The sequence below is a fragment of the Labrus mixtus genome, chromosome 10, assembly GCF_963584025.1.
Source record: "Labrus mixtus chromosome 10, fLabMix1.1, whole genome shotgun sequence".
NCBI classification, from domain to species: domain Eukaryota; kingdom Metazoa; phylum Chordata; class Actinopteri; order Labriformes; family Labridae; genus Labrus; species Labrus mixtus.
In genome coordinates, this window is record NC_083621.1 from 15139063 (window position 1) to 15165712 (window position 26650).

At 39.0% G+C, this 26650-nt stretch overlaps 1 protein-coding gene across 3 annotated transcripts in view; it reads right to left on the minus strand.

The window, feature by feature from the left end:
• Window positions 1–26650, minus strand: part of enox2 (ecto-NOX disulfide-thiol exchanger 2) — a 126640-nt gene that overhangs the window by 52580 nt on the left and 47410 nt on the right. For all 3 annotated transcript variants that reach the window (XM_061048534.1, XM_061048533.1, XM_061048535.1), the window contains one exon: window positions 14885–15031. In XM_061048534.1, coding sequence (XP_060904517.1) covers window positions 14885–15031 — 147 coding nt within the window. The remainder of the gene's footprint in view (window positions 1–14884; window positions 15032–26650) is intronic.

Sequence of the window (26650 nt, forward strand, 5' to 3'; positions counted from 1 at the left end):
TCCTTCTGCTGAGGTTGGTCAATTCAAGAACAATTCATGTGTGGTCCACTTGACCCTGAGGGTTAAACATATTCACCTCTGAAGCTTCCCTAATGTAATCATCAATAATGAAAACAAACAAAAAAAAGACACTGGACATACCTACGTAGCAGCAGGAAAACTAGCACATGACTGACAGAACGCATTAGCACACTGATTGTAGCATAGATCTTAATGATGAAACAAAACGGCTGCTACCAATCTGTAAGAATGACGAGCTCTAAGAGACAGAAAGTTACTTTAATAAAGACTATAGTAAAATAGCTGCTGCCATCCTTCTGTCCACGCTGACAACACTGAAAATTTGACCAAATATAGAGAAACTGATAATTGTCCTGTGTTTTTGTCACCAGTGGGAGAAAGATGCCACACAGATGGGAAATCACCTGAAACGCACATTAAGGATGGGGAGAGGTCTGCACATCTGTTTCTAATTTGGCTTCTTATAAATTGAACATGCACGATGAATGACTGAAGCATTTTGTAGAACAAAACTCTGTTGTCATTTTCTGGCTGATTAATTCAAACTTGCGCAATGAACCAGTGAAGCACTTCATAAAACTGAACGATTTTGATGTGAAATAAGCTTCAAAGCCACAAGCAATGTTTGTGATGTGCATTTCACTCTTAACAGCCGTCTCACATTTACACTGTACGTGTGAAAAAGGACCAACGGATCTCATTACTGTGCAGGAGGAACGGCTTCTCATTTTAATGCACAAATGATTCACAGCATCTATTCCGGAGGGGAGATGAGCAACAGCGATGGCAGGAACACATCTGAAATATTTCTTGATGGCCAAGCTGTCACATCAGTTAATACTTACATGTGAGGCTGCAATCTTATACACCGTGTAGTACAGATTGGGAGAGACTGACTCAATAACTAGACCTCCAATCTAAAGAGGAGAGCTGTAATTGGAATTTGGATCATTTAAAGTGAGTGCTGCAAAGAAAAAGATGAATCCATGCTTCAAGTCCTGCAGGACATGAGCCGAGAAAGGACATAATACCAACAGTGAAGAGTGTAAAAATAATCTGCTACACCAAGATGAACTAACTTAAACCTGTGTGCATTAACTTTTACACCCAGGGATCAATACAGCATTGTTTTACTTTTATTAGAAAACAGACCATTCTGAAATAAGCTTCAACACAGTGAGAGTTATCAGTCTTTTTTCCCCACAAGTGCTCTTAATATTTCCATCAAAGAGAATTTCTGAGGATCTGATTAATTTACTCTTAAGTGCTATCTATTCTTACAAGCATGGGATGTTGATGATGGGGCGGCAGTAGCTCAGTCTGTAGGGACTTGGGTTGGGAACTGGAGGGGCCGGACCAAATATGGAAGTTAGTCTGGTAGCTGGAGAGGTGCCAGATCACTTCCTGAGCACTGCTGAGGTGCCCTTGAGCAAGGCACCAAACCCCCTCCCCACCACCAGAAGTAGAAATAGGAGCATTTATCAATGGCTTTTAATTTGGATTCCTAAGGCTTTACAATCTAAAGATGTGAATAGTAAAACAGATTAAAAACACAACTGCTTGCACCCTGCACAGAAAATACTGTACTGTATTTGCCCTGTGTTTTCAGGACTCATTATCCCGACAGCCTGTGTCGAGTTTGTAGTCCTTTAGGAGCTGTATGTTTAGCAAGTAGTCACAACACAGCCAAACGCTTGTTTAGAACAAGAGACACAAATTGAATGTGTGAATTGATGCCTGAAGGACAGCTTGACACCCTCCAGGAGGAAAACAAGCCAGAGAGCTTCTTTACATCTGCTTTCTCTCTCATTTGAAGTTTAAACTGTCAGAACAACAGACCCTTGCCTGAGAAAAAACTGGTTGGACTGTCACTCTTTGTTGTTTCTCGCATAATAACAGTGCTGGAAGTGCTCATGGCATGTTTTTCATGCAATGCATGAAGACAAAACAGCTTCGATGGTCATGGTTAATAATCAGCTGGAGTAAACTCTAAATCAAGAATCATATGGTCTTGTACAGGCAACTTGTATGCTTATTATCCTTAAAGCACTTCTTAGGCTTTAAAAAAAACGCAGAAAACATTACAACCCTACAAAACTCAACATTGATATTCTTCTAACATAGAAGAACTAACAAATATTCACATTATGGCATTTCTTGGTTGAGGATTATTTATTTGTTTACTACCTCAGTGACCATTGAACCACTCCAGTCAGGGAAGAAAACAATGAGATGTGGCTGAAATGTCCATAGCATACCTAGTTAGTTGACCCAATGAGCGTTTTTTGTCAAACCAATAACCCCAAGGTTATGGATGATCTTCAAGCTAAGAACTTTGTTTTCCCTGTTAAATTAGAAAATATCTCAGGACACAAATTGAAGAAAGGCCGGCACATTCAATGTTGTGGTTACTCTCTGTTTTGTCCTCTTAACCCTTTTTTTCACCCACTGGTATCGCTCACACAAACTCTTCCTTTACTAAATAAGAAACATGTTCACTTACTCAGGATCAATACATGACTGAATGCTCTTGTGTGAGATACAAGCTATAATGAATAATGGCCTGGAGTTTAAGGAAGATGACAGGAAGTTATGGGAGAAGTGCAGGCTTCAAGCGTATTACGGTAATTAAATAGAGATCTAGGCTAAGGACACAAAAGCACAAAATATATTTCTCAGCAGTTCCAGCCCAAACCCAAGAGACTCTGAGCTACTTCTGCCAGCAAAAACATCTGCTGTTTCTGTGAGTGTGGCCTCAAACACAAATATATAGCCTGATATCTTAACAGAAAACAGTGGCTTAGATTCAGCAGTCAGTATTTAATAAAAGAATAGGTATACCTCTGTATGACGCATATAAGCTAATACAACAATTGTTCCCCCTTCATGACCTCCTACTTAGCTGGGATCTGATCAGGAGGCCTGTTTCTATGGCGACCGTTCAGCGCTACACCTCTACCAATGCATTTTAATGATAGCTAACAAAAGACTGATTTCAAATAACATGGATTGGAGGCAGGTTGATTCTTTCTAGAAGCCAGCAATAAAAGCAGAATCAAACTTTGGATTGAGTCACAGATTATGTTATGTAGTTGTATAGAAAACCTCAGTGATCACTCACAGTACGTTCAGTGGCTTCATAGCTTCCATTCAAAAATCTATGTATTATTATAAACCATAGAGTAACAGAGGTTTGAATGTCTCTCTTTCCATTTCTATTGTAGGAAGTAATCGTAACCATAAACTTCAATGTCCTTCCTCTCCACTTTATTTCAAAACATCCCATGTCTTGCAGCCCCTTAAAGACTGTTTTCAATATGTTTCACACTAAAATAAGAGTGGCTCTTATGGATATTTTCCATGAAATAAACAGTTGTTCATTTAAAAGTCCATGACTTTGCTGTTTTGCACTTAGATTTTGCTTTGCTCTACATGCTCTCATCTTGTTTTCAATCACAGCTGGCAGATAGGGGCGCTGGTGGCGCAGTGGTTGATGCGCGTGTCCCATGTATGGAGGCTGTAGTCTTCCAAGCGGGCGGCCCAGGTTCGGATCAGACCTGTGGCTCCTTTGTAACCCTAAAGTTTGTTAAACCTGTAGGCACACCTCTTACTGGAAAAATTTCTCTGGCATACAAGGTTCAGGGCCTGGATGTAGCCCTGTCTGCCCACAAAGTCCAGGGGTCTCATTTATAACCGTTGCGGACGCACAAAACGGGGTCTGAAACTGGCGTACTCCTTTTCCCACGCAAAGTTTGTGATCTATAAAAACAAACCTGACGGTAAAATGTGTGCACCGGTAAGCAAACTGTGACCCAGGCGTACGTTCATTTTGGAGGCATGGGAAATTGGCGACACAGACGGTGAAGTGGTGAATTGAAGCCTGCAGATACATACTGATGTCTCTTCCACTATTTATTTCACTAAATATCAAACTTTACTGACAGATCCACGTCATCATAATCATTCAAACCGATGGTTTTATTTAGGCTATAATCGCGCATGTAGTGAGCCGTTTCCGATAAGTAACTTTCATTATGACAATATATAAACATAAAATAAAAATAAAGCGCTGTCTCGCCCTTATTATCGCGGACGGACCTCAGAGGACCGGACTTGTACACTAATGTAATCACTGATGTAGAGTTAAACATTAGACTAATACAAAGACCATAGAGCCACCAGTTTTCATTAATATCTTTCAATATCGTGCATTTATCATCAAGTGTGGTTTTAAGTTTTAATAAAGATGCCTGCGTCAAGACGCACAGAGACACTGTGGTAGCTTCACACATTTCGCCTTCTCGTTACTCAGCACATCTTCATAAGCTGCACATATTTATTCTGTAAATAATTCAAGTGTGGACATTAAGTCGGGGCATCTCTGAAACGATCATTAGGCATATATATCCTCATAATGAGTCACAGAGCAGACGGAGTGTCCCACGAAAAAAAGGGGCCAACAATCAAATGTTTTTGTTCGTTGATCAAACTTTTGATTACTAATAAGATAGAGTGAGGGAGACTGCTGACTGACGTGAGCACTCTTGACAATATGAAGAAGTCAGTGTGGGTCCCATAAACATGTAAACATTGTAGATATACTCGTGCGTAATGATGAACGGCGTATGTTTTGGCGCTGTAGGAGGACAGGGTGAATGCAGCAGCGACGTGGTGTCATTCTCTGATTTTTCTTAAGTTTGTGATCCTCCTGCTGCGGCAAACTACCGATATGTCCATTTTATCCTTCACTTCATTCACAAACTCCTCCGTTTCTGGGTCAGAAAGTTTAGTTTCTTTGTCTAAACTTCCGGGTTTCGCCGCGATCCAGCGCTGGAAACCTTTGCTCCGCCCCCTCGTTTGTATGCATTTTCATTCACGAGCTGCTTTGCATTGACCGTTTATGGTTGAATGTGGGCGTGTAGAGGGCGGAACATGGGACTAATGTACGTGCGCACATTTCCAGGTGGATCGTGATTTATAAAGGGAACATTGCGTGCAGGTGTGCGTACGAACGGTTTTATAAATCTGAATCATTTTGTGCGCACGCCATTTCCAGGTTTTTGGGCGCACGTACATTTTTAGTATGGATTCTACGCACTCTTTTATAAATGAGACCTCTGAGCTGTTGTCCCCTCACCATGCTGCTGACTGCTGCAGCAGCTGAGAGCATCTTATCAGCCACAGGAAGAACCACAGGAGTTTGTGTGAGGAAATGTCAACAGCTCAGTGAACCTGCCGGGCCTCTTATCTGACCACGCCTCTCCATCCAGGCAGCTTTCTCTGAGTCTGCTGTCATAGTAACAACTGCTTGTGCAATGTTGTGACAAGAAGGGCTGGAGGAACAGCAAGTAAAAAAAAAGAAAAAGGAATAACTCTCCCAGAAAGGCTTCATGTTTCCTTAAAAACTTTAATACTTTAGAGAGTTTTTGACAGCTGGAGATGATAAGTTACAAAATTATTAAATCATTCGCTCCCAGCTGGGTGCTGAGACTGAATACAGAAGCTTGATACAAATCAAACTTAACTTACGATAATGAAACATAATATGTTGGCTTTTTATGAGACATGCTTTTCAGATTCAATGAAATGTCAGAGAAGGAGACATTCATTTCTCCTTTTCACAGCGTTGTGTTGATGTATTATTTCTGTTTTTCAGCATCTGTTCGTAAATCATCTACAGAGGAATCAACGACATGATTACGCATCCTTTATCTAAAGCTTCTGAACACCATAAAACACCAATAAACAAATGCATAATTTATGTTTGCCGTCTATTTATAGAGCACTGATTTAATGATTTCGTCTTGATAAGACTTTAACATACACAGTTTGAAACCCCCAAAGGTAGTTTGTTTCTCCCCATCATCTTACAATTTCTCACCCCATTTTAACAGTTATTAGATCAACTCAAGGGTTCTTTGTTAATAAATCTGCTGATTGTTGGCTTCTTTATTTCGGTCGCTAAGATGTAAAAAATAGTGAAACAAAGAAATAAAATATAAAGAAGTGTCCCAAACCTGAATATATTCAGTTTACAAGGATATATGTGCAAGAAAAGTAGTAAAATGTTACATTTAAAAAACTGTGGGAACAATGAGAGAGGAGGACAAGACGTGATGCTTTTGTGGTCAGTACAATGGCTGTGAATGTAGACGGGCACATTTCTGTCAAATGTTATCATCAACTGCATCATTGCTCATGAAACTTAATGGAGACACGTAAAAGAATGGGCTGTCTGAGGTTGTATAGCAGACCGTGACCTCCACAGAGTCATTGAGTGTTGAAAGACTGATGGTCTGATGATTTCTCTAGTAAAGCTTTCACAATGGAGGTGAATGCAGGGGTAGACGGCTAAATTTGCGCTATAGAAGTAAGCCTATTAGAAAATTAAAATAAATACTATCTTAAAAAATAATATAAGAAAGTATTGCCTGTAACATTAGTTAAATAAGCAAGATCTTGTTATAAATACCACATGTTTGTTTTGGGAACAAATAGCTCAAATGAAAAGACTTAATAGTCGTTATCCTAGTGGTGTCATGGTGCAGGTCGCACAGGTTTTCAGAATTTAGTAAAAAAGGGGGGAGAGTGTAAAAGAAAAGTCAAAGAGAGTAGTTGTTAATTTGAAAAAGAGCTTTTCTTTCAGTGGCTTTGACAAATTGTCTGAGCTCTGTTCTGGTCAAAGCGATTACAAAAAAAAGGTTGGACTTTAACAACCCTAATCATTTCGTGTTCTGACTTTAGATTAAACCTTCTAGCTCTCCTACATTACAAAACACCTGAGAGGAAAGCCAGGGGAGTCAAAAGACTGCTAACAAAGCCTCTGCTGTGTTGATATAAACACCATCACACTAGAATCCCCTGCAGTCCCTGAATATATGAGGAGTGACACTTCAAAAGACAGAGGCCTGTTCACACAGTACAGCCTGAACCGCAGTCACATCATCAGCATCCCTCATTTCATCATTCTAATGAGAATTGATATTAAAATGCTGCTGTGTTAAATAATTAATCTTCATGCTCCACTTGGATTGTGTCACAATTCTCTTTATTGATGCCAGTCTAAGTGTCCCACAGCTACAGTGTCATTATTGACTTCTCCATTATTCTTCTTTATGACCACATTCCTCACTACAGGCTCTGCTAATCAGGTCATCGATTCACAGCAGAAGATTTAGCCCCCATTTCACACGTCTGCTCACAAAGTGTACAAAGTATGACCAGGTATACATCCTGTCATGAAGCTGAAACAGTTAACCTGCTGTTCTGACCCCACAACAATATACCTCTATCAGAAAACAACAAGGCGAGAAAGAGGGAGATAGTGGATAAGAGAAAGGGGAAGGCAGAGACACGATCTGGAGCAGAGCTGTCAGAACATGGGCTTCCTTAGCATAAAATGAAACTTTGGCAGCACACAGTTCCTCCCCTCCATTTCCATGTCACAGAGACTTGTTGAGAGGAACACAGAGAAGAAGACAAACACAACTACAGTAGAAATAGTTTAACTATATTCTGATCCATTAGACTTCTCAAACAGACAAAACACCACACAAGAGACTTTTATATAATAAAAAAACGTCAAGTAATGTCCTGAGTCCTGCACATGACTTAATTTTTTTTTTCATTGATGCCACATCAAATTTTCAAGCAGCAGTTCTAAAATGTTAAAAACAATTCTGACTGCTTCATAGTCTTAAAATAGACCTTAATTATCAATATATAATAAACTAAAGCCTAAAGAAAGGATCATTCAGTAGCAGAAGAAAGACACAGCTAATCCTCACACAGGCTATAGTCATTATAACTACTTAGATAAAAGATTAGAATATGCTTTAAAAAAAAATCATGCATCCTTCACACAAACCTTCATAGGACAAACACAGCTGTCCAACCCTTAACAGATCTACACTTTCTGTATACACTTGTTTTCTTTACCATTCTTGAAGCATTCAGTGTTTCCCTCAACAACAACAGTGGTGTATAAATAAATGTGATTGTTTGCTTAGATGCTGTATGTGTTTCTACAGGAGGAATCAGAGCCCATGGTCAGACACACAGCAGCTCTCCAATGACAACTTGGAGTTCAGAGCCTCTACAGTGTTGTGTTGTGTAACTTAGTACAGTTCTCTGACAGACTCTTATACTCAGAAGCCCTGATACTAACAAACACTCCCTCATATATCCGCTGGTACAATCATGCATTAATAATGGCTGGGTGGCTCCCTTACCAAGAATCCTGACATCCAGAGAGTTGCAATGATAATATAGTGCAAAACCAACATATGAGCAGTGAAACTGTTCTTTTTAGATGTTGGTAAAGTACACCCTTTTGACCAGGATGGATACACAAACTTGACTAACTAAAGTATAACTAAATCAGAAAGCAGTCTGCAGAGAAAACCACCCACAGCATCGACATGATTGTCCCTGCAATGCCACTTCAATGTTGTTTCAAAGCTGTAATGCAGATGCCTGCCATTAGCCAGGAGTCGGACTGACATTTTTTGGGCTATTTTCCCTTTATTAGAGAGGACTGCTTCTACCTGCATGTAAACAAGCACAGTGGACAGATGGCATCTCATAGTTCAAAGTATTTGGATCTAGAAAATGAAGATTCATGTGGGCTGTGTCAGGTTAAACTAGCAAATGACCCCTCGACAATGAGGAACCACATTTAGCAGAGGCGTGTGAATGTTAACCTGCAAAGAGGGCCAAAGGCTGGCCGTGCTAGCACTAGTAGCATTTGCCACACTTCGCAAACCCATTTGACATTGTTGACCTGCAGACATTGTGAAACTGTTTTTAGCTTTTAACTGTTTTTGAGGGCTTTCTTACCTTTACACTTTTCAACTAGACTGAATATACATTTGGGTTTTATTGATTTTGAAATCAGATAACATCCCTGAAAAAAGTCTTTCAATTGGTTTAAGAACCCATCCACTAGCAGAGAGGTCAGCCAGGAAAATGATGATGGTATAATAACACCGCTACTGTTTTCTACATTCTACAGGCAGTGAGAGGCAGCTGGTGAGGATCAGTTAACCCGGCTGAAAGCTGACAGAGAGGAGACAAACGGACAGGGGAGGGGAGGGGAGGGGAGGATGGAGGATGTGCTGATACAGGAGCTGCAGGGTCTGTATGATGAACATGCTGCTATGTACAGAGTGCTGTATGAAAACAGGGACATTTCTTCAGATTCTCAATAAGAAACGTGATGTGAAGGAGCACAGGAGAAAGGACAAACAAGCAGTGTGGTTGATGTTTAAGTCCTATCTTCTTATGTTTGGCTTCCGCATAGAAGTGATTTTAATATTTAAAAATCTCCACTAAAGAGCAGAGCATGTTACATCCTGTATAATTCAGTCACGTTATATCATATCAACCTTTCCATCTCCAACTATAGCAGCGGGAAGACATATAGTAATGCAATGTTTCCAACAGTGTACTTGTACAATTCTAAATAACTTAAATAACACCAGAGGTTAGTTGAAACTACATTTTTATTCATTTGTGGGAGAAACAAAGCTCTCCCACCTAGATCCCATGAATAATTCATCAGGTAACCCGACCTACCGACTTCTCAGACGTAGATGTAGAAATCTGACAGTTGCTGGTGGCTTGATGAAAATCACTGCAGATAAAAAGCCTCTATAACAGACTTTACATTTGTAATTAAACCCTCTGGGCCCATGCGTATTGAACCAGTCTTCTCTATTACAGAACATGCCCTCGACAAAAGGAAATGGCAGATATATAATAAAGGGGGGGTCGGAGGGCTGAGATAGAAAGCAGTTGCATCGGAGATTACAATCGTCTTTTACAGATTTACAGCTAAGAGATTATGAGAATACGCAGAAAAGGACATGTTAGAGAAAACATGTTCAATATACCTTACATAATACTCAGCCGTATGCACGTTTTGGGTCATGAATGCAGCTCTAGGTACCTATTAGATAGGAAAATGTTGAAAAATTTCGTTATTAGTTATCTGTTAATTATTTTCCGATTAACCAACAAAAACATTTCAGAGTATTGCTAATGAAATGTCATCTCTTTGTCACAGACAAACTCCCAAGACCCTTTCCTGTCAAACAGATCTCTGTATTTTAAAAACGTTTTCAGGAGCTGTGGAAGTTTTTATACTTAAATACTTTGGAGCGATATCGACCCTTACAATCTTTTCAGGTGGTAAAGTTAGAATAGCAGATGGTGTGTTTCAAAGTTTTAATGGAAAAGTGAACTACATGTTTTGCTTTTATTGAAGCAATAAAGAAAAAAGAATCATAAGAATATCTCATTTAGTGTAGTGTTTGTTGAAACAACAACAACCACAGGCAATATGCTGATTAAAAAGTAGCAGAGATAATAACTAAAAGTAAGATGAGAATAGTGGAGAAAATCTATTTAAAAAAACCTCTGCCAGAAGACGATTAATCTGGCTGTATTTTCCTTGAACAGGTTTATCCCTGAGGCAGCAGAGAACAGCTCATCTAAAGGCTAATTGTTTATGTTCCTACACTGATGATGGTCAAAGGTAATAATAGGCGGACGGCTGTGTGCTAAACAACCCAACCCCGTTTGTTTTGATAAAGTACAAAACTGAGAGCCAGGAGAAGATTTTGGTCTTCTATTTTGAACATTTCAGGGATCAAGTTTTGCTTGAGGCTCTGCCATTAACCTCAGTGTGAGTCTACAGACAGAGCAGAGCAGAGCGCCTTCTGGCACCCTGAATTATTTAGAGCTCACATGATTGTGGGCTTTGCAAGATGGGGTGAAGTGGCACTAAATCCCTGACCACCACAGGACACAGAGGAGTGACTGGGAGCAAAAGAGCACGGCTAAAAAGAATGAGAGGGAAAAATGGGGAAAGGGTCTGGGATAGGGAAGATGAAGCCCAGCTTAATTTGGTCTGATCATCTGGCATGATTAAGACAAAGCAGTCTTATTTCAGTATCAATATATCATCTTACATATTAGATTGTTTCTGGAATGTTTAGTTGATGGGAAATTAATCTACAATTTCAGAGTTAATAAATCTATTAAGTACTTAAAAAAAATCTAATATACAACTAAATTGCTTCCAAACTCTATTAACATCAGATCATTTTGTTAGCTTTTCACAACATCAAAAGTTAAATTATTCGATTTTAGGACAATCTAACAGACAAATGAATACATAATTTAAGACATGAACTACACTACTTGATGCAACAGTGCTAACCATTGCACCACCATGCAGCACAGGCAGGATTTCAGTTTGGAAATAGTAGCAACTATTTCATTTCTTCTTTCCGCTTTTGAGAGATAGATATAAGAAATTTCACATTTAAGGTACAGTAAAAGAAATATGTGCTCAATTTAGAGTTGTAATGCAGCCTAGTTATACTTTTCCCCTTGAGCTCTTCAGTATCATTCATTTTCAATTGGATATTTCTGAGATACATCCAAACTCTTTTCAGGCTATGGAGGCTCAAGAGTAAATGGCTGGATAATCTTTAAATTCAAGCTTGAAAACACAAGACTGTGGATTCAGATGCAAATAGGTCTGTTCACACATATGCACACAACAGAAAGTTATAGATCCATGCTATTCCATGTCATGTCAAAATGTCAGTACGGGTGTAAAATACTGCTGCTCCCTGAATACACACAAAATGTATCATTATTATTTTATGAAATTCACCTTTTCCCTGAAGAATCACAAACATTTTGTTCAACACCTCTCTCTTAACGCCTACTTAAAAGGTCCCATATTATGCTTTTTCTGGTTTTATATGCTCTTTAGTGTGTTTTCCAAGTGTCCTGTGCATGTTTAGGCATATCTATGTGCAAAAAAAACGCGGCTTCTCCTACCTCCTCCTGTTAGCTGCAGCATTAGCCGCATGTAACGCTCGGTTCTAGCCCCCCTCGATAAAAATGTGTCAGTGCGACGTCATTGTCAGTGTGAGATCACTGATCTAAGCCCATTGGCTCGTTGTGGCAAGCCCTGCAGCTCATGTTGAAATTTCCGAGACGCGTGCTGAACAACTGACCAATAACGACAGAGCGGATCGGCAGACCAATCAGAGCAGACTTGGCCCACGTGGGGTCTAACAGTGTGGGCTCAGCAGAGCGTAGCTGACAGACTCAGAGCGTAGAGGGAGCAAGGAGGAGCAGTACATGAAAACAGACACTTTTTTCGGACTTAGCTATTGTGAACGTACAAAAGTAAGTACATAGATTAAATATATGAACCCCAAAAAGGGCATAATATGGGCTCTTTAAGTTCACGGCACAGCAGATTGGATCGGTAAGAGGACAACCGCTTCATACACTAAAACTATGAGGGTGTACTGACTTTTGTGATAAAATCTAATTGATTTATTTTAATGCACAGGAAAACAGTAAGAGCATTTCTTAAATCTTCATATTGAAAGTGCCTTGATGAATCCATACGTGTGACCTTAGTTTAGAAATCTTGCTTCAGTGCTGATCATTAATAAATACCTATCCTTTAAAACAACCTTGTTATTTGAAAACCCAAAAGGCCAATGAATCTTTTCAAAGAGTTGTTTCATATGAGGTTAAGTATATGGTAAGGTGTTTGATGCTGCAGAAACACAGTTCTCAGTGGAAGACGTCCATATGCAACTGTTGAAAAAGCCAAGACTTGTTGAATATAGTTGCCAAAAGAGAGGCTAATGTCCTCATTTTACACATGTTTCATGTAATATGACCACATTTTCAATTGGTTTGATAGTTATTAAAATAAGGGTTGCTATGGAGGTGTTTTTTTACTCTTATTGCCTTGCGCTTAGATCTCAGAAAATAAACCTCATTATCAAAGTTGATAGGACCTTTGCTACAAACAGGATGCAATCCTCTTGTGATGGTTTCACACTATTCTACTGGTGTACATGCAGTGGGAAAAAGCCAGAATATGCACCAACACAGGCAGGGAAAGAGAAGACTGCAGTGCTTAAAGGAACTCAATGTCAGAAATCCTGGAATGAATATAAAATAAATCTGCTTTGATAATGTTAAGTGAGGCAATGCTGCTCAACATTAACAAACAGCAGCATTTCAAAATCTCACAGTCTTCACCACGCACAGTTTCAACACAGCAGAGCATGAGGGGATATGTTCTCTCTGACTGTGTTGTGAAACTGTTGAACTGTCGGTCATGTTACTGCATCCACAAAAGAGAAGCACAATAGTGATAATTTTAGAATTTAAAGAACAGTCATAATAAAATGAAAATTTCCTGACTTGATTTTGAATGAATTTGATTTCCCTGAAGCGGTTTCACTCACAAAAGATAAAAACATGGAGTGCATCTGAGTGTGAAGTGAGTGGACTCTGATGAATAGTGTCTGTTTTGAGGAGAGCGAACAGAATATGAATTTAACTTGCAAATGTTTCCTGTTACTGTTTACAGGAGATGGTGGGCTTTAAATATTTTATCTGTCTTCTTGTTGTTTGGTTCTTGGTTTGGCAGTTTAAATATCATTATTAAATCATGTGTCAGCAGGGTGGCATTAAGTATGAAAGGACTCTCTGGCGACATCCAACAGACAGTTTGTTTGTCGCCTTCAAAAATTCTTTATCAGTAAATGAAATAAAACGTGTGAGTAGAGTTTAAATAAAAGTTGATGTGTTGTTATGGATGACTGCACACATGCATGATGGATTATAGAGAGTTATAGCAATGGTAGTGAGACAAATCTATCCATCAGGGTCTCTTAATGAGACTCAATCAACATGGTTCTTAATGAGTCTGTGCTGCATTGAAAGGCTGGGGGACCTGACAGAGACAGGAGACGATCATGAGTCAGACCAATAGCTGTGGAAAGTCTTTGTGATTTAGTCGATTCTTCAAACATTAGCTTGTGGCTTGATGGGGACCTCTCTTTGCTGGTTTTGCCCTTGGCCTACCTTCACCCTTTGAGAGGGAGTATTATTTTGTGGCTCCATGGGGACCTCTCTGGACTGGTTTTGCAGCAAAATACTTCATTTGTTTTCAGAATATTTAATCAATTACTCCTGCCCCTCACATCAATACAATAAATGTATTAAAAAAATAGCATCTTATTTCCCTTAACACTTCAAACAAAATGAAATCAACATTTTTCAGTGTTCTTTTATGTCATCTTCATTTAATGTGCTGTTCTGACATGTTTACTTTCTCATTTGAAATTTAATTTTATCAAGACATGACTTGTATGTGAAGGTGAGGGAGAGATCAATTTGGCTGTGTTAATGCGGTGCTTTTATCCAGTCAAATTAGCATTGCAATGAATGCAGAAAACATGAAAACAACACCTCTCTATCTTAAGTGGTCTTCTCTTTCTATTACTCTACCATTTCTCTGGGTGTCAATATGGAGAAAAAACGTAGCTTGGTTCAGTCTTTGTTGTTTTAGGTTAGCTTGCCATGTCCTGGGGCTCTGCTTGTTTGTCCTGTTTGGAGGTCGGGCAGCTGCAAGAAGACTGTCTGTTACCGTGCCAACAGCTCCTGCCAATCAAACCTGCATCAGCTTCCTGACACACAAACACTGACCTGTCTCACAAAGATGGGCACTCTGAGAGAAAGGTTTTTGTGCATGTGTGTGTTGATTTGTTTGTCATTTGAGTGAGAGCTTGTGCTGGTAATGAGTCAAATCAAAGAAGGACCTTTCTAATTAAATAATTAAAAGGGGCTGACTAATGAATTCCTTTATGAGGAAGGGGAAGATGTATCTCAGGGTTGTATCACAGCTTTTCTGTTGGCAGTACGGGTGCGTGTATTTAGAATTGGACACAGCTGAGGGCAAAACGCTTAAGATTTGGGACCCTGAGTAATCCTGCAGCAGATGTGAAATACTTGTGTTTGTTGTGAGTACCTGGAGGCAGGCTGGCTCTCTTCCTCTTCTTGCTGTTTTCTGCAGTGTTTTCCAGAGGAGGACACTCGGTCATCAGAGGCCCGCTGGAGCCGTTAAACTGGAGAGGGTCGTTGTTGGTTGCTGCATCAAAGGGCAGAGGGTTGAGTCCTGGAAGACACAAACACAGAAGGCCTGATTAAAGTGAATGAAGTGATAGCTGCTGACCAGAGGGGGAAAACACTGAAACATCAAAAAGGATGAGTAACATGAGCTCTGAGTGCGACAGTGCCTTTAATGTCCAAACACTGCAGGCTTTATTTAGTGAATACTAAGTGAATACCTCATGAATGGTTATGATTAAATACAGTCTAATACTAAATATAGAAACAAAATCCTGTGAGGATTTCTTTAATATTCCACAAAATGTTACAACATCTGAAGATCAAGTGAATATTACCAATTCAAAAGAAGACAAAGGTACTCTACTGATGTAGATTCACAAAAAATAATAAAAAGCACAATTGTTAAAATAAATTGTAACAGATTTTTTTGTTTTAATTACAATATAAATCACAGATAAAAAAAAATATTGCAATGCTAGTCTTTGCCAATATGATTCAGCCCTATCATGAACACAAGAAAACAGCAACATTTATATCCAGAGTAATAAAAACAAAAATAATGTGGACGTTGTTTCTGAGTCCTAAGTAAATACCGGTAATAAAAGACCCTTCTGTTTTTCAGCTTAATAAATTGCTCTTATACTCTCTTAAAGAATTGAAATGTGTGTTTGTTTATGATCCAGAGCAGAGTGCTGGGGAGAATCTGTCTACAGTCATGAAAAATTCACGACACTTCTTTGTGCACAGATTTGTTTTCTCCTCCTTTGAACGGAATAGATTTGCTCCACATTAATGTGGCTCTATCTATGTGGTCCATAGGACACCAATCAGTTAAGCACAAAGTCAGACAGTGCTCTGAAAATCAACAATGTCACTATCGATTTAAACTGTTTACTGTTGTAAAACCCACTTAAAATAGCGTCTAAAAAAAGAGTCTTACTTCATGTCTTGACACTGCTTCTTAAGAAGAAAACATTTTCAAGGTGTGTATTGCAGGTTTTTGTTTTCATGTAATACTGGATCTAAAGGCATGACAGATTTCTATCAACTTCATATTTGTTATTGGTTTAAAGGAAAGCAAAGAATGAGCTTTAGTTTCAAAGAGGACAATTACTTAAACAAATTAAGAAAAAATAGGAAAGTAAAGTAATGTAAGAGAGTAAGAAAAATATTTAAATATATTCTGCCACGTAAGTTTAAGGAAACACAATGGGGCTTTCAAGCTGGTGCTGATCTTTGAATAAAAACAAACCTTTTCTGTCTCTCAGACTCAGACACACTCTCTTATCCTGCCTTTAGGTATTAACACTGTTACAGTATCCACCGTATGTCCTCAGTTATCAGGGATTTTCTACATTTAAAGAGAAACTGAATAAACATGCCTAAAAGGAGAACAAGCAGTCTCAGAGCGGAGGCAAAGGCCGTGCTGAATATCAGACAACACAGTCTGAAAAATAAAGCCTTAAAATACATGTTTTTTAAAGGCTGTGAGAGATCTGTTTGATTTATGCAGAACATCCAAATCCAAATAGGTGTTCTGTTTTATGTCGATTGAAACTCAGCACTCATCCGTCTCACTTCTTTGAAGATGACTGTCAATACTGTGGAGAGTGGAATAAATTGATCACTTAAATTGCAACGCCAACTCTGTCACCGATACACAGCTGCAGTCTTCATCAAAAGAGGCGGCCTTTCAGTGAGAAGCATGAGTGAGCGTTCCCATAACACAAAGCCAAGAGAAAACACAGAAAGAGTGAAACACTACAGAACAGCTGACAGGGAAATACCTCTCAGCTTCAGCAAATGTTGGTATTTCAGTTCAAATTCAAGGCCAACAGTTTTTTAAACCACAAGTGCTGTGTTTATCTAAAATATATTCTATCTCTATCAACTAAAAACACAGAAAAAAAACAGAACAAGACCTGCAAATGTGGAATAAATGTCGAGTCCTGTGAACGGAGGAAATGGGTTGCAGTGAAATAAATGTGATTTAAAACTTGTGTAGAGCAACATGACCATGGCATTTGATCCGAATAATGCCGTTTCACCGTGCTCTGGAGGGATAGTGTTAAAGTCTAAAGCTCTGAGGCAGAAGTGGAGAAAAGCATTTTACAGATTCAGTCTCACTACCACAGCTTTTGGCCTCACATCACATCAGACGCCTGCTTTTGTGGTTTGAGCTTTGAACAGTTGTTAGTTTTCAAAATCTGTGCGCGTGTGTGTGTGTGTGTGTGTGTGTGTGTGTGTGTGTGTGTGTGTGTGTGTGTGTGAGCCTGTATATAAGGGATGTCTTTGCTGGGTCATCGCCTCTGTCTGCTGTGCAACTTTCTCTAGGCTGATGGATAGAGTGTTTAAGTTTCAACATCTGGCCAGAGGGAGGAGTGATGTCATCAAGTATCACTCCCTGGGGGGGGGGGGGGGGGGGATAATATACCAGAAGGCTGGGTGGAGATGGGAGGAGGCTGCAGGGTACATAAGAGGAAATAAAAATGCTAAGAAACACACTATAAGCTCTGCAGGCTCAGTTGAAGTTGTATAAGTCAGCTGAAATATTAGATGATTATTTGTTTTGTGACAGAAGCTTAAAGAAACATGCCAATCAGCTGCTTAGATGTACATTTGCTGTTTATGATAGAGCAGTGACTTCTTTTTAAGGGTTGGTTTGTCAGACAGATTCATTTTCACAGCAGACATTGAGCCCATTAATGTTTTTTTTTTTTTTTAATTTTCCAGTTATTAGTTATTGATCATGAAAACGTGCAGCAGATAATTGGTGTGAAATCCATTATTAGTTGCACCCTTTGGTGTTCATGGTGCTGTACTATGCCATTCAAAAAACTTCTGTATAACTAAGTGTAACATCTTTTTTTCATCAGTTTAATCCACAACAAAGCTAAACATACAAATAATACAATAATAGTAGACAGTACCGCTGTCTACATCTCACATAAAATGTAAAACTGGGTCAGATAATATTAGACACAGAGGTAATCAAGCTTGCTGTCACATTGTAGCATGAAATATGAGAGAAATTACATCATGAGTGTATTATTATGTTTAATAATGGTGTTAAGGCAGACCTGCAGCTGTGGGGATCAAACCTGTGATCTTTATTGAATCACTGCTATGTTCGGTTTCAATGACTCCATCAGTAACACGTTCTCCTGTTGTCCTTCATCTAACTTTGATCAGCAGATAAACACGGTGCAGTACAACATGGTACAGTATATGAACTTGGAATTGTATAGCGCTTTTCTAGTCTTCGAGATTACTCAAAGCTGCTTTTACTCATTCACCCATTTACACCTTGAAATTTTCATTTTATATTACTGTATTTAAATTTGAAACACTATGCAGTTTATGCAATTTTCCATACACTCCCAATACAGTTTAAATAACCTGAGAAACTCTGACGGTAGCATATGGCCTCTTCCTTCAAACACTTGAAGGAATCTTGGTGTTCATGTGTTACTTTTAATGACAGCTGTCCTTTTCTATCGGGAAGGTATCCTTAAATGACTTCTTTCCGACTCTATCCACTATCCTATCTCTACAATAAAGGCACATAAATAAATAAAAAAAAAAAAATGTATACACACATATATATATATATATATATATGTATAAACATAATGGTAGGGGAAACACTGGGTTACATTTACCTACCTTTTAATTAGGTCATTAATGTGTAATAGTCTATAATAATCTGTGATGTGTCTAACAGTACATCAGAGCTTTTCTGTCACACAGTACAGTGTTTCCCCTACCATTATATTGGGCCCGCCCCCCCTGAAGGTCAAGTAAAAAAAAAATAATAATAAAATAAAATATATATTTTTTTTAAATATTTAATTTTGGGCTTTTTGTGCCTTTATTGTAGAAATAGGATAGTGGATAGAGTCGGAAATCAGGGAAAGAAGTCATTTAAGGATACCTTTCCGATAGAAAAGGACAGCTGTCATTAAAAGTAACACATGAACACCAAGATTCCTTCAAGTGTTTGTGTCGCCGTGTCGCCATGTCGGCATGTCGGCTTGTCCCCACCCCCCCAACGCTGTAAACCTAGGGGAAACACTGCAGTAAAACTCTGATATGTTAAAATGAGATCATTATTTTAATGAGACCAAACTCAGCAGGGTGCTTAATATTAACTTAATAATACAATATCAAGACACATTGTTCCCCGATACACCGGGTGGGGGGCTTAACGGTACTCTTGGTACTGGCCAATCATGTACCGGTATTCAGAACCCATCCCTACACATTGCTGGGGTTCAGTGTCTTGCACAAGGACAAGACCAACTCTAAATCTGAGCCCCAGCCGCATGAATAATGCAGAGAGTAAGGAAATGTGCATCAGCACAACATGGTAGCTAAGTGCGTAAGAGGGGGCAGCCTAGGCCTTTCATCTGTGATAGCAATCAGAAACATGTAGAAGCCATGGAGATTACTGGACCTTCATTAATCTAAATTAATTACAACATGACCATTCTTCCAACCTTACAAGGGCATGTGTTTCTCTGACTTTCAGCATTAATAAACTGAACCTGTCGGCAAGCTCTCTTTCAGCTCATTTCATTTATATAGTCAAACTGACTTAGAGGCGGAGCACATTGACATATCAGAACTCAAAAAGCATCTTCTCTTAATGAATTAAAAATAACTTAAAATTGTCACATCATCCATATAGTCACAAGTCACATAAAGATAACATTTAAACCCATGCTGCATTGTGATTACTGGTAAGTTGGCTGAGTGTGTTTCAGTAAAGTGACAGAGTATAACTCTGAGTGCTGTTGGCTGGCAGCTGGTGATTCCACAAACAGGATCCTAAATTAGACTTCAGTCTCCTGAAAGGTTACCGAGGAAACAAAGTCACAGGACCTCCATTAAGTCTTTGCTAAAAAAGTTTCTCCACAGATCAGTGAGCACAATAAAATGAGATATTACTCTATTCATAGCCTGCATAGTCCATCAGAACAACACAACATGTTCTGGCCGAGGCTACGACCACGAGCTCCCAGGCTCCTAAAAAGGGAAGCACACTGTCAGGTTGTGAGTGTCCTTAACAGATGTATAAACAAGGTGTCTGACTGATATGGCTTAGCAGAGGATGGTGAAGCATGGCAAACAGTTGAGGTATTCTCATGAGGTCTATTAGCCAAGCTTTTCACTTCCTGTGTATTTATAGAAAAGACAAAGAGCCGTTAAAAACAACAGACAGTTCATACAAACTGTGGACACCCAGGGCGGTTTAGTGTGCAGCTGCTCCAACATGCAGACTTTGCTAATTTGAACAAAGCAAATTAATGTCTGAGAGTATCCTGCTTTGTTTCTCACTCATGCCTTCAGTGACGAAAAGGGAAAACTTGCACATTTTAACAGGCTGTCACACATGCAAGCTGTTTCCAGCAAAGGTTCACACTTCAAATTTAAGATGAAATCGTGTAACAGAGAGCCGCAGAGAGAAGTATGTGTGTTTTAATGCAATCAAAAGAAACACCAGGTGGTTTCATTAATATTTCTTAAGTTTCAGGCTTTAATAAAAAATGTACTTCAGTTTGAATTTTCGCACGAGGGGAACCTTTTTTTCTGCAAGTCTTTTGTGTTGTGTTCACACTGAAAAAAAGAACATGATTTTTTTGTGGTTGCTTCAACACCATCTGATAATTTTCTTGAACAGACTTGAGCCAGGTATATAACACAGGTCAAACAATCCAATTTTTCTTTAGGTCTAGTGTGTTATTGTATCCTAATACATAAAAGACTGAGAATATTCAGCAATTTGCATTTAAAACAATACAGTTTGGAGTCTGGTAAAGGTTAATCTACACCCCCCCCCCCCCCCCCCTTGTTGTCAAGACATTTCCAATGACGCTAGCATAAAAATAAACCACTGCATTTATAAATGTCCCGATCTCTGCATGAGACATAACCTCTATACAAACACACAGAGCTGGAACACACTGAGTCGTGACCCATGAAGGGCAAAACACTAAGGGGTTTTATGTGAAGGGTAGGCTACTCATTTTTGGTTCTATTTCTAAGAACAACAACGTTTGTTAATTGAATTTTGTCTTTTGCTGAGCCTTCAAACTTGACCTGTGTTAACATGGATGTTGTAATGCACTCACTCACTAAAACAATGTCATAACATCAACGACATGAAGTAAATTCCTCCTCAAACCCCCTCTGTCGTTCCTCCAAACCTCGGGGAATTCACTGAAGGTTAATGTATTTAAATCTGCCATCCACTCATCTCTGTTCCATTAAACTCACTAAGAATCTTTGGTCTGCAGTTTAATCCGCTTTCTACTGTCAAAGGCCTGTGCCCTTTTTGCTATGTATTAACTGAACAAGCATGTGTGTGTTAAAAAGACAACACAGCGGTTGGTAAGGTCATGTTAGCTTACACATGCATATGCAATGTCCTTTGGGGGCAATTCTAAACATTGGACTAATAACTGTGAGGCGCCCCCTGAAGGAGGTAATAAAATGTATAGTTCATTCAGGAAAATTATTCTTCTCTTCTGTCCTCAAGGACACAGAAAATCTAAGCTCTACCATCTGGTCTCCACTTTAAAGACAGGATACTGTAATCCCTGCAGTGTATGGTGAAATCAAGCTATCAACAATTAGGCTGTGGTACAAAGGATATCTTGGCTGTGTGGACAATAGCTGCTGTATCATTATAACAGCATGGCATGTGGTATGGTTGGCACGGACGCTCGAATGCTAATGACTTTGGGATTGCTCTACCTTCCCTTAAATAGTTGGTGAAGCTGGTTGCAGTCAGTTAAAAAAAAAAAACATCCAGCCTATACGGATGTTTTTTTGGCTCCAGAGGAACGGCTAATGAGAGGCCGTCTGGCTCCAACACACTTCAAAAATGACACAATGGGAGAGATGTGTGCGTCTGTGCAAGGCCGTGACCGGCTGTGAATGGTCATCTTTAAATAACACTTGGCTCCACAACTGTCTGTCCATTATGAGCACTTCAGGAGATTTACTTTAAAACTTTCTAAAACATAGTGGCTCAAACTTCTGCCCGTCTCTCTGAGGTGGAACTATTTGGCTTACCAAGAAGCTCTCAATTTTGCAAGAGTTTCTATTTAAAAAAAACAAAAAACAGATACTCCTTTAGAGAAAGGTGAAAGTCTTTACTTCTAATTAAAATGGAATCACATCACAGAGGGAACCGGCTGTTCTTTTAGGGCTTCAAATGTATATCACGAGTCACGACCCTTTAGCACTGTCTGCCTGTCTATGAACCTCTTCTTTACTTCATGCCACCTTTTGTTCTTTTCCATCTGTCTACTCAAACATAAGCTTCTCTGAATTATTCCTCTGTCTTCACTCCACTGCTTTTGGTCTTATTATCTGCCTGTTCTGAAATCCTAACTGTTCTATAATTTGCTTCAGACCACCAATATTTCGTTCTTGTGAGGGAATGGATGTGAACAGAGGACTCAAGAGATGTATGGTGAGCAGCTGTCAACAGTGACAAAGGCTTTATAGAGCGGCAAGATGTATCCTGAACGTTTGCCTTTGATTGCAATCTGACTGAAATCCTCACTGAAGTCTGACATTAATCACGATGTGAAACATAAACATTAAAGACACATCTGCTCTTTTAAGCAACATTATTAAGTAAAGGCAAAATCCATTTTTAGAAATAAAAGCTCCATGACATTTTGGTCTCTTTTGTCCCTCACTTAGTGCAGACATACCAATATTTGGAGCTGTGTGTGCAAAAAAGCAATATTTAGTCACACATGAGAGTGCTAATGGACCCTGTGGCACTAAATGTCAACACTCATTGTTTGAAGTCTCTTGTTGTTTTGTCACTGAAAAATGGGAGGGAGCATGTTTTTGTGGTAAAGAGGGGTTTAAGTGTGCCAGAAGGAATTACTCAGTGAAGCAGGAGAAACTTCCTCCTGTAATGACCAAGGGACAAGTCGGGGGAAAATCAATCCCAGAAGCTGTCATACTGAAATTTAAGGCAGAAATAAAGAAAATGGTTTAAGAGCTGCAATATTTGTTTTTGGGGAGGCTGGGAGCAGCTGGGGTCACAACAGGTTGCTCTCAGTCGAATAAACACCCACAACAGAAACATGGTGACAAAGGGTACAGTGAATCATCTTCTTAATATGATCTCTGGTGCAAACTTCCCCAGGAAGAATAGTACAGTAGAAATTCTGAATAATAAATAAAAAACAGTCAGAGTCGCAGGTCAGTTTGGAGTTTGGACACTCCGATAGGAAAAAATAGAATCAAGCTGATTTTGACGCTGATGCTCGCTCGTGTCGCATGCTGTCGGGACAGGCTGTAACACATATCATTCTAGCAGGAAAGAACACTAAAATAAGGCATCATCCACCATAATGGATTCAACCTTTTTGTAGGACTACTCCTTAAAAGTTTGTGACATAAATTAAGACTCAAAGGAACATAGGAAAACCTTTTTTTTATAGCTACATAGTTGTAAACAGAGAAATACAGGAACAACAGGTACAGCAGGCAGTAAACTTCACAAACCAAGTTTCAAAATGACCAATTAAAGCGAGGCTGGCGGTGGAAACAGAGAACAGCATGACACTGGACAGCATGACTGGTCGCTCTGTGCTAACTCAATGGTGGTGCGGCCTCCTCTCCTGCCGCAGAGTGTGACTGATTGTACGGCTGACAGAGCTGTCATCAGCAGTGCAGTACAGATGCCCCATGGTGTCCTGGGACTAAGCTATGAGCAGGACCAGACTTTTACTCGCTCTGAGTATGAATAATGTGTCTCTCATGTGTGAAGAAAAGTAATTTGAAGAGGTTGCATTGTACCAGATAAAATTGTGATGTGTACTTTTGACTCTCTTACAAAGATGAACTGATTCCAATTAAACTACAAATGTTAGGTGAAGCTCTATTGGGTTGCTTTCTAAATCTATTGTTACAAATTGCATGTTTATTTCATACACTCCTTACAGCATTAGTTAGAAAATCCAGTTCAGATACTGGTTTTACAGATTCATGATCTGCAGGCTGCTACTCAAAAAACTGTTGTCACATCTACCCACTCAAGTTCAGTCACAGTTTCACTAAATCTGTCCTCTTCATGCTCTTTGTCTCCTGTGCCAAAAAGCACCAGAATAAAGCAGATTTAAGACTAGTTTCGTTTTGTATAGAAATCAAATCCTGTTTTTGAATTATCAAGATCTGAAGTGTGAAAAGTGGTTGCAAATCAACCAAGCTACCTTTTCATTTTATTTTAAATTGCCTCTGCTTCCAGGTAAAATAGGGTATTTACTTGTATCTGTCAACCTGCAATGGATCCAAAAAACAGCAAACAAGAAAGAGTCTTGGCTTTGAGAAAAATATCTGCTCCGTCATTGTTTGTTGCCAAAATGACATGCTAAATTAAGTTAGATCGAGTTTACAGTCATCTAACATCCTGTCATACATTAAGCATTAGGACACAACTGCAGGGGGAACAATAATATGTCCACTCTTTACTCATGTCATTTGTTGAGTCAGTCTCACAGTTTGTTCTGACAGCAGCTTTGGGATTGAACTGTGTCATCAAAAATAGCTGAGATCTAAAAAGTCCCTGCTCCTTTAATTCCCAAACTTTAACAAGGCTAAGTGGATGAATGCTTCCTGTGCTTATCTTTTTGATTCCTTTTCTTGTCCCAACTTCGTACAGGAACAGTTAGGCACAAATGCTGCATGATAGCTTTGAGTGCTCAGATAACCATCTGCTGACCTTTTATGAATTCAGAGACGCATTCCCAGCTGTTCCCAAATTCCATGGTCTCTCTTCAGCGGATAAGCTTCAGTAAATTGACAAACAAACCCTACAATCATATTGCAATAACATCATCTGTGGTATTTCTCTGTGCTGTGGAGCAGTTTCCCTGATGGATTCCACTGTAACAGGACAGGAAATGACCTTTAGAGACAGTTAACGACCTGGTCATAGAGGCGATCAGGACAAAGGCAATTAGCCAGTCCATAGATCACACTTATCCGGCTATAGAGAAGGCAACCAAGCCCAGCAGTGGCCACTCAACCAACATAACAAATAAAGAGTCCCACTTCCATACAGCCATTAAAATATCGAATGCCGTGATGTGAGAAAGCTTTCTAATATCTGAGAGAAGGTTAACAGTGCAGCACTTCCTTGATTTGATTTTATGTCATATGTACAGCTACTGGATAGCTTGAAATGAGATATTGTAATTGAGTTTGGTTTGATATAGGATATAACACCAAGTAATAAACAAAAACAAAAAAATCATTTTTTTATTCACAAGAGTCACTCGAACTGTGGCAAGTAGAAGCTGAGTCTTTTAAATGGAGCTTGCGTACAGGGAAAGTTTCTACATGAAGGCATGTCAGAGACCTAATTTTCAAACATTCATAGCGTTTGCGAAACTTATCAACCAAGGTATCAGATTGCTCTTGCATTCACTTAGGCCCATGGCTTAAACTTGACAGAAATATAGATATTCAGTTATCAGTCCTATTCAGTTACTTCCTGCATGTCACAAACATTTTGAAGCCTCTTGACAATGTCCAAATGACATTTTTAAAACTTTCTGAAAAATTACCAATTTGTTTTTAGCAAAAAAAGGTACAATGGGTTGCCAGGCATACTCATCATCATGTCACCCAAAACTGCATCTTAAGACTGCAAGGACGTTTCCTGCATTGAATAAATAAATACTTATTGTCCCCAATATAAACATGTTCTATAATTGGAAGACGGGGAAAAAATGATTCCAGAATTAGTATTTCTCTTAACTTTGATACAGAACATAAAATAACCTATGCATCTCAAACAGGTGTAATAGTCTTAAACTAATGGAAGACGGGACCAGTAATGTCAGGACTGAATGCTACTCATGGATTTAAGGTATAGACTAACTAATCTTTTGATTCACTAGTGATTTGTAGAAGAATTAAAGGCAGATTACTGAAGACTTTTCATTGTATAAAACTGGCCTTTGTGAAACTTAATCATGGTCACACCTCTAAATACCTTGAAGCCCTCTGGTAGCGACTCAGTCCCAGAGCAGTTAGCAGAAAGCTTGTACTTTTTCTGGATGATGGACCACAGCAGAACATTAACCCTATCTTTACTACAAAATCCAGTTCTCATTCATTGTTGTAAAAACCTCAGAGAACCACAGTAAAAAGGCTAGTAAATAATTCCAAACAGTCACATTCCCTTTGGGACTGAAATATTCATGATGTGCTATAAACTCATGGAGATGTTCAAGTGACCATGAAATTAAAGCTTCTCTGATTTTATACCCTTGTAAGAGAGCATCTAGTCTTATGCAAATGTAATCTAATTATTTCAAAAATAATTGATGACACAGTTTATTAAAAGAGGTATCAAAAGCCAATCAAGAGAGACTCAAATGGCCCCTACTTCATCTTTTTGACTTACTAGCGGCCAAGAAATGCCACACTAGTACATAAAGATAAATTCAGAGTACAGTAGTCACAAATAATGGTTGCATCATCAGGCCAAAGCACAAATTGAGTTGAGCTCTTGATAAAGTTTTATCCAACCTTTTCATAACGCCTCCACATTAAAATTACGTGATTTAGGTTGAAAATGGAAATCTTTTTTAACTTTACGTTAGTGTTTAACAATCAAAAACAT